At 39.6% G+C, this 10,000-nt stretch overlaps 1 protein-coding gene across 3 annotated transcripts in view; it reads right to left on the reverse strand.

Annotated features, from left to right (window-relative positions):
• Positions 1–4,271, reverse strand: part of psip1a (PC4 and SFRS1 interacting protein 1a) — an 18,206-nt gene extending 13,935 nt beyond the window's left edge. For 2 of the 3 annotated variants that reach the window (XM_060873253.1, XM_060873252.1), the window contains exons 1-7: positions 4,139–4,271; positions 3,517–3,606; positions 3,314–3,390; positions 2,938–3,076; positions 2,166–2,270; positions 1,658–1,723; positions 353–412 (exon numbers count right to left, since the gene is read on the reverse strand). In XM_060873253.1, the coding sequence (XP_060729236.1) occupies positions 353–412; positions 1,658–1,723; positions 2,166–2,270; positions 2,938–3,076; positions 3,314–3,390; positions 3,517–3,588 (519 nt within the window). In that variant the 5' untranslated portion in view covers positions 3,589–3,606; positions 4,139–4,271. The remainder of the gene's footprint in view (positions 1–352; positions 413–1,657; positions 1,724–2,165; positions 2,271–2,937; positions 3,077–3,313; positions 3,391–3,516; positions 3,607–4,138) is intronic. The other variant, XM_060873254.1, reaches the window with a different exon arrangement.
• Positions 4,272–10,000: the final 5,729 nt, after the last annotated feature.

Genomic DNA, 10,000 nt, shown 5'->3' on the forward strand with positions numbered 1-10,000 from the left:
ACACCTCTTTCACAGAAACTGACTGTAAAGCAGTTACACCTCGACATGAGACACAGAGGCCACGCCTCCGTCTCTAAAGTGAAGACCACGCCTCCTCCAACAGAGGTCACGCCTCCTCCAAAAGAGGAACAAAGGCCACACCACCTCCAACAGAGGGACATAGGCCACGCCCCCTCCAACATAGCGACAGAGGCCACGCCTCCTCAACAGAGGGACATAGGCCACACCACCTCCAACAGAGGGACATAGGCCACGCCCCCTCCAACATAGCGACAGAGGCCACGCCTCCTACCCTGAGACTGAGGCCACACCCCCTTGACTGTGACTGACAGGTATAAAAGCCTCCAATTACCTTCTTTTTCCAGACTCTCTTAGCTTTCGCTGCATCTGAGGAGTCTTTTGGTGATGAGCCCTGAAATAAAAAAAAGAAAAGAAAAGAAAAAAAAGTTACAACTCTTTCAGACTGGACCAATCACAGGTCTGTATACATAAATATTTATCATATATAACATCATTATAGACGTCTATTTTATTACTGAGCTCTTAATTCTGTAATGATATAAATAATAATGTGGTTTAAACATGCAGTAATTCAGATGAAGCTAAACTGGTGGCCATAAGCTATAACTGTTAGCTACATTAGCATTAGCATAGGTGTAATGTCACTGTGTCTCAGATGTGTCCGACTTACCTGTACAGAAGAGAGACAAAATTACAAACATTGTGTGTAAGAAATCTGACATGCACGTGTGGAATCATCTCAGATCTAATACAAATGTTTAAAATCCACCACCACAAATAAAAGAAAGTCTGTTAGACCGAGGAAGAAGAAGAAGAAGAAGAAGGAGAAGAAGAAGAAGGAGAAGAAAGAGAAGAAGAAGAAGAAAGAGAAGAAGAAGAAGAAGGAGAAGAAGGAGAAGAAGAAGAAGAAGAGATCTTGTTGCTTCAAATTAAGTCATATAAACTTTTGCACATTAAACCTTACAGTCAGAGTAGGGCTGGGCGATAAAACGATAACGATATGTATCGCGATAGACATGTGATCAATATCAATAAAAATGTTTTCGATAAAACGTTCAATAATTTTTATTCTTTTTTTTTTGGGGAAAAAAAAAAATGTAATTTTTATTACCGTTCTTGAAGGGACATTTTATCCTTCGCCCAGCTCGAAGTCAGACCATTAATGAGTCCGACTTCAAAAACATATTAAGTATCAAAAACAGAATGTTGTCTTTCGTTCACAAAACCGGTTTAAAGAGAAAAAATAGATGAAATATTTCAGTATTTCATTTTATTTCTCAGATGAGTTTCAGGTTCATTTTTTAACAAACAAACTCCTTTTTAATTTGAAGCAAAACCCAAATTTCCTGTGCAACTTTTTATTTGGTAAACTTATTAAAATGAATTAAATACATTTATTTAAACAAACAAGAAATCTTAGATTAACTGAACCCTTAAAAAAGCAAACAAAATAATGAAATAAACCAGACAGCAAGCTGATAGATTAAAAGGGATAAAGGATGCAAGATTTGACTGTGTGTGTGTGTGTGTGTGTGTGTGTGTGTGTGTGTGTGTGGTGTGTGTGCGCCGATCCCCGCCCATCACAGAGTGTCCCTATATTCCCCCGTCTCCCCATGCAGAGGTTAAATATACATACTTCCTCCACTAGAGACACCTCCATGCCATCACCTTCCTCCTCCTCCACCTCCTCATCTCCAGCCACCTGCACGAGTCCAAACACACCTGAGCCAGGTAATCAAGCCCCGCCCACCTAACTGAGCCCTCGTGTAGTCCGAGTCGGATCGTTTCCGCCAGCTTGGGTTTTTACCCAGGGGGCCGTGCGGCGTGTCCTGATAATCACGGCTGGATAATCCGTATGATTTATGGTTTTGTAAAGAAGCCACTTTAACTAGGTTCATTTACATTTATTCATTTAGTTCACGGTCCCGGGATTCGCTACGGAAGGAACGTAACTGCTGCGCTAACACAGCTAATTATTATCAGAAATAAAGTACATTCAAGACAAAAATGGCAGCTCACGAGACGAGACCCGTGTCATTAATCTCTGAGATTAAAAAAAAAAAAACACGGAATGAAAGGCAAAGAAAAAGAGAGAGAGAGACAGAGAGAGAGAGAGAGAGAGACAGAGAGAGAGAGATACGAACTTTACTAGATTTCTTCTTCTTCTCTTGACTTTTCTCATGTCCCTCGTCTTCCTCCTCCGGACTGCCGTCTGACTCTTTATCTGAAACTCCTTCCATCACCATCACCTGCACACAGACAGTAAAACCGAGTCGTGCATCGCGCCAGAAACAAATAAATGTAAACACTGTTTTTTGTAACATAACCATAGTAACCAGTTTTTACGTCTTCTTTTTGATTGTGTTCTGAAAACCACACACACCAAAGTGTGTTCCGTTACAATTACCCCAGAAATGAGGTCAAATATATTCACATTTTGGGCGGGAGCAGAAAGATCAGATCGATATCTGATTGGCTGAGACGCGTTTATGTGGTCTAATGTAAATGGGACAGTTTTAATAAATCAGATAGATATCAGATCAGAGACCACACATGAAGTGACCAGGTGTAAAAAGGCCCTGAATCTCCAAATCTATAATAAACGATTATATAATAAACCGTGTTTAAAACATTTACATGTGGTACTTTAAAGCGTGAGGGTGGATGTTGTTGCTAGTTGCCAGGATGTAAACACACAACGTGTGGAAACGCCACAGAATGATCCAGATCATCAATAATTCTGACATTTAAATGACGTTGTAACAGAGCTGACATTAACGCTCGTATGTTAAGTATAACGGTGTGCGACTGCTCATTAAAACGTCAGAGATGTGACGGATCGATAATGTCTGAGATAAATGATTTGTTTGTCTTTGAAGAGTTTATTTTTACAGTAAAACGGAGAACACGATGTACCTTCTGTCCATTCAGCTCCACCGTAGGATTGTTCTCGATTTCCCACAATCCCTCATTAAAGCCCTTCCTCTTGTTGGGTTTCCCATATTTCTCTTTGTTGGGTAAATACGGGAAAATATCTTTAGGACCCAGAAACGCCCTGGAACAACAACAACAACAACAACAACAACAACAACAACCGGGGTGATGGTGAGCAAACCACATAGATAGAAAACGCAATATAAATAAATAAATAAATAAATAAATAAATGCAGCATGTCAGGAGAGTGAACAGATCATCTACGTGGGATTGGGAAGTCCAACCCTGGAGTAATGCGTTATTCCTGTGATCCCAAGTGATATTCCTGATATTCCTGACAGCATTATAAGTGCTTACGTTTCATGAGTTCCGAAGAAGAAGATGGGAAATTTAGCGTTGGGAGGCTTCACCGCTCCATCTGGAACTTCATCAATCTGAAACCAGGTGAAGAATTAAATTAGAACGAATTAAACTAAAGGTGTTAGTGTGTTACAAGACACACGTTTAAACTCTGGTCCAAACAGAGCATCAGTCACATCATCAGCAGTATCGGCTCTCACCCGAGCAGGCCAGTGAGGATAACCCTTCATCTTAGCGAAGATCAGGTCTCCAGCTTTATAATCACGAGCCATGGTGAAAAACGCTAGAACCTTGAAGCAGAAATGAGAACAGGTCATCATCCGTCACTGTGTTCACCACAACACAGCCTCTCTATATAATGTCCATGTATCACTGTGTATTTCACAGTGACTCCAACTTTAATGTTTACACCTTTTTTCTACCCACAACTCTGCAGCGCCACACTGTGGAACATCATGGAACTGACTGCACTCTATTTCCCACTGTGCACAAAAGCATGAACAATTTTCCCATATGTTTATTAAGTTACACTTATTAAGGTGTGTCACGTGCGCTGTTCATTACGCTGAAATAAGTAACGTCACGTGCGCTGTTCACGTGTAATATTTTATATAAGGATATATATAAATAAAATTCCCATAAATCACGTGTAATATTCACACACAGATGTTAGGTCTCTTACACAGATGCGACATATCATATATAACTTCACTAGGTTTTAACACACACACACACACACACACACACACACACACACACACACACACACACACACACACACACTAATATTGTGTAATAAAATGTAACACCACATTATTTTACCTGTGTTCAGTTTATCAGCACTCAGGAAACAGCACGCGCCTTCTGTCGTCCCGCGCAGCTCAGCATCCGACTGTACCACAACGGGTTTAACTCGGGGGGGACAAACGGCCTCATAATCATTATTAAAATAGGATTTCAAGTTCTTTCGTTCTAACACGTTAGAGAATATTTTTAAAGTACGTATTTATATCAAATCTGATCATTAAACCTATATTTAACGGCAATAATAAATGTGATCTATCTCATTTTAAAGGAAGAGCTCCCCCCTGGAACTATATCCGTTGAGTAGGCGAAAATAAACCCGGAAGTTTTTATGGCGTTAAATATTTACAAAATAATTTATTTTCCGTGGTTTAATGTTTTTTTTTTCATAACCAATTTTCAGTCTCTTTACATAAACATCAATGCCGTAAAAGTGTTCAGAGTTTCAATAAAGGAATAAGATACTTATGAATGACGTTAAAATTTTCGAAACAACATTAAATTGCACAACATTAAAGTGCACTACACTAAGGTGCACAACACTAAAGTGCACTACATTAAAGTGCACAACAATAAAGTGCACAACACTAAAGTGCACAACATTAAAGTGCACTACACTAAAGTGCACTGCACTATAGTGCACTACATTAAAGTGCACTACACTAAAGTGCACTACACTAAGGTGCATTACACTAAAATGCACTACATTAAAGTGCACTACACTAAGGTGCATTACACTAAAGTGCACAACACTAAAGTGCACTACATTAAAGTGCACAACAATAAAGTGCACAACACTAAAGTGCACAACATTAAAGTGCACTACACTAAAGTCCACTGCACTAAAGTGCACTACATTAAAGTGCACTACACTAAAGTGCACTACACTAAGGTGCACTACACTAAAGTGCACAACACTAAAGTGCACAACACTATGGTGCACAACACTATGGTGCACTACACTAAGGTGCACTACACTAAGGTGCACTACACTAAAGTGCACTACACTAAAGTGCACAACAATAAAGTGCACAACACTAAAGTGCACAACATTAAAGTGCACTACACTAAAGTGCACTGCACTATAGTGCACTACATTAAAGTGCACTACACTAAAGTGCACTACACTAAGGTGCATTACACTAAAATGCACTACATTAAAGTGCACTACACTAAGGTGCATTACACTAAAGTGCACAACACTAAAGTGCACTACATTAAAGTGCACAACAATAAAGTGCACAACACTAAAGTGCACAACATTAAAGTGCACTACACTAAAGTCCACTGCACTAAAGTGCACTACATTAAAGTGCACTACACTAAAGTGCACTACACTAAGGTGCATTACACTAAAATGCACTACATTAAAGTGCACAACAATAAAGTGCACAACACTAAAGTGCACAACATTAAAGTGCACTACACTAAAGTGCACTGCACTATAGTGCACTACATTAAAGTGCACTACACTAAAGTGCACTACACTAAGGTGCATTACACTAAAATGCACTACATTAAAGTGCACTACACTAAGGTGCATTACACTAAAGTGCACAACACTAAAGTGCACTACATTAAAGTGCACAACAATAAAGTGCACAACACTAAAGTGCACAACATTAAAGTGCACTACACTAAAGTCCACAACACTAAAGTGCACTACATTAAAGTGCACTACACTAAAGTGCACTACACTAAGGTGCATTACACTAAAATGCACTACATTAAAGTGCACAACAATAAAGTGCACAACACTAAAGTGCACTACACTAAGGTGCATTACACTAAAGTGCACAACACTAAAGTGCACTACATTAAAGTGCACAACAATAAAGTGCACAACACTAAAGTGCACAACATTAAAGTGCACTACACTAAAGTGCACTGCACTATAGTGCACTACATTAAAGTGCACTACACTAAAGTGCACTACACTAAGGTGCATTACACTAAAATGCACTACATTAAAGTGCACTACACTAAGGTGCACTACACTAAAGTGCACAACAATAAAGTGCACAACACTAAAGTGCACTACACTAAGGTGCACAAAAGGTGGGGACATCGTGGCCAAATGGTTAGAGAGTTTGACTCCTAACCCTAAGGTTGTGGGTTCGAGTCTTGGGCCGGCAATACCACGACTGAGGTGCCCTTAAATGCATAAATGGCTGCCCACTGCTCCGGGTGTGTGTTCATGGTGTGTGTGTGTTCACTGCTGTGTGTGTGTGTGTGAGTGTGTGTGTGTGTGAGTGTGTGTGTGTGTGTGTGTGTGTGTGTGTGTGTGTGTGTGTGTGTGTGTGTGTGTGTGTGTGTGTGTGTGTGTGTGTGCACTTTGGATGGGTTAAATGCAGAGAACAAATTCTGAGTGTGTCACTGTACTTAGTGTATGTCACGTCACTACACTAAAGTGCACTACAATAAAGTGCACTACATTAAAGTGCCCAACAATGAAGTGCACAACACTAAAGTACACTACACTAAGGTGCACTGCAATAAAGTGCACAACACTAAAGTGCACTGCACTAAAGTGCACTACATTAAAGTGCACTACACCAGGGTGCACTACATTAAAGTGCACAACACTAAAGTGCACAACACTAAAGTGCACTACAATAAAATGCACAACACTATAGTGCACTACATTAAAGTGCACAACACTAAAGTGCACTGCACTAAAGTGCACTACATTAAAGTGCACTACACTAGGGTGCACTACATTAAAGTGCACAACACTAAAGTGCACAACACTAAAGTGCACAACACTAAAGTGCACTACAATAAAATGCACAACACTATAGTGCACTACATTAAAGTGCACAACACTAAAGTGCACTGCACTAAAGTGCACTACATTAAAGTGCACTACACTAGGGTGCACTACATTAAAGTGCACAACACTAAAGTGCACAACACTAAATTGCACTACAATAAAATGCACAACACTATAGTGCACTACATTAAAGTGCACAACACTAAAGTGCACTACACTAAAGTGCACTACACTAAAGTGCACTACATTAAAGTGCACAACAATAAAGTGCACAACACTAAAGTCCACTGCACTAAAGTGCACTACACTAAAGTGCACTACACTAAGGTGCATTACACTAAAATGCACTACATTAAAGTGCACAACAATAAAGTGCACAACACTAAAGTGCACTACACTAAGGTGCACTACACTAAAGTGCACAACACTATAGTGCACTACACTAAAGTGCACTACATTAAATTGCACAACATTAAAGTGCACTACACTAAGGTGCATTACACTAAAGTGCACAACACTAAAGTGCACTACATTAAAGTGCACAACAATAAAGTGCACAACACTAAAGTGCACTACACTAAAGTGCACTACATTAAAGTGCACTACATTAAAGTGCCCAACAATAAAGTGCACAACACTAAAGTGCACAACACTAAAGTGCACTACATTAAAGTGCACTACATTAAAGTGCCCAACAATAAAGTGCACAACACTAAAGTGCACTACACTAAAGTGCACTACATTAAAGTGCACTACACTAGGGTGCACTACATTAAAGTGCACAACACTAAAGTGCACTACACTAAAGTGCACTACATTAAAGTGCACTACACTAGAATGCACTACATTAAAGTGTACAACACTAAAGTGCACTACATTAAAGTGCACTACACTATAGTGCACTACATTAAAGTGTACAACACTAAAGTGCACTACATTACAGTACACAACACTAAAGTGCTCTACACTAAAGTGCACTACATTAAAGTGCACTACACTATAGTGCACTACACTAAAGTCCACTGCACTAAAGTGCACTACATTAAAGTGCACTACACTAAAGTGCACTACACTAAGGTGCATTACACTAAAATGCACTACATTAAAGTGCACAACAATAAAGTGCACAACACTAAAGTGCACAACATTAAAGTGCACTACACTAAAGTGCACTGCACTATAGTGCACTACATTAAAGTGCACTACACTAAAGTGCACTACACTAAGGTGCATTACACTAAAATGCACTACATTAAAGTGCACTACACTAAGGTGCATTACACTAAAGTGCACAACACTAAAGTGCACTACATTAAAGTGCACAACAATAAAGTGCACAACACTAAAGTGCACAACATTAAAGTGCACTACACTAAAGTCCACAACACTAAAGTGCACTACATTAAAGTGCACTACACTAAAGTGCACTACACTAAGGTGCATTACACTAAAATGCACTACATTAAAGTGCACAACAATAAAGTGCACAACACTAAAGTGCACTACACTAAGGTGCATTACACTAAAGTGCACAACACTAAAGTGCACTACATTAAAGTGCACAACAATAAAGTGCACAACACTAAAGTGCACAACATTAAAGTGCACTACACTAAAGTGCACTGCACTATAGTGCACTACATTAAAGTGCACTACACTAAAGTGCACTACACTAAGGTGCATTACACTAAAATGCACTACATTAAAGTGCACTACACTAAGGTGCACTACACTAAAGTGCACAACAATAAAGTGCACAACACTAAAGTGCACTACACTAAGGTGCACAAAAGGTGGGGACATCGTGGCCAAATGGTTAGAGAGTTTGACTCCTAACCCTAAGGTTGTGGGTTCGAGTCTTGGGCCGGCAATACCACGACTGAGGTGCCCTTAAATGCATAAATGGCTGCCCACTGCTCCGGGTGTGTGTTCATGGTGTGTGTGTGTTCACTGCTGTGTGTGTGTGTGTGAGTGTGTGTGTGTGTGAGTGTGTGTGTGTGTGTGTGTGTGTGTGTGTGTGTGTGTGTGTGTGTGTGTGTGTGTGTGTGTGTGTGTGCACTTTGGATGGGTTAAATGCAGAGAACAAATTCTGAGTGTGTCACTGTACTTAGTGTATGTCACGTCACTACACTAAAGTGCACTACAATAAAGTGCACTACATTAAAGTGCCCAACAATGAAGTGCACAACACTAAAGTACACTACACTAAGGTGCACTGCAATAAAGTGCACAACACTAAAGTGCACTGCACTAAAGTGCACTACATTAAAGTGCACTACACCAGGGTGCACTACATTAAAGTGCACAACACTAAAGTGCACAACACTAAAGTGCACTACAATAAAATGCACAACACTATAGTGCACTACATTAAAGTGCACAACACTAAAGTGCACTGCACTAAAGTGCACTACATTAAAGTGCACTACACTAGGGTGCACTACATTAAAGTGCACAACACTAAAGTGCACAACACTAAAGTGCACAACACTAAAGTGCACTACAATAAAATGCACAACACTATAGTGCACTACATTAAAGTGCACAACACTAAAGTGCACTGCACTAAAGTGCACTACATTAAAGTGCACTACACTAGGGTGCACTACATTAAAGTGCACAACACTAAAGTGCACAACACTAAATTGCACTACAATAAAATGCACAACACTATAGTGCACTACATTAAAGTGCACAACACTAAAGTGCACTACACTAAAGTGCACTACACTAAAGTGCACTACATTAAAGTGCACAACAATAAAGTGCACAACACTAAAGTCCACTGCACTAAAGTGCACTACACTAAAGTGCACTACACTAAGGTGCATTACACTAAAATGCACTACATTAAAGTGCACAACAATAAAGTGCACAACACTAAAGTGCACTACACTAAGGTGCACTACACTAAAGTGCACAACACTATAGTGCACTACACTAAAGTGCACTACATTAAATTGCACAACATTAAAGTGCACTACACTAAGGTGCATTACACTAAAGTGCACAACACTAAAGTGCACTACATTAAAGTGCACAACAATAAAGTGCACAACACTAAAGTGCACTACACTAAAGTGCACTACATTAAAGTGCACTACATT

The sequence above is a fragment of the Tachysurus vachellii genome, chromosome 6, assembly GCF_030014155.1.
Source record: "Tachysurus vachellii isolate PV-2020 chromosome 6, HZAU_Pvac_v1, whole genome shotgun sequence".
In the NCBI taxonomy this organism is placed as follows: Eukaryota; Metazoa; Chordata; class Actinopteri; order Siluriformes; family Bagridae; genus Tachysurus; species Tachysurus vachellii.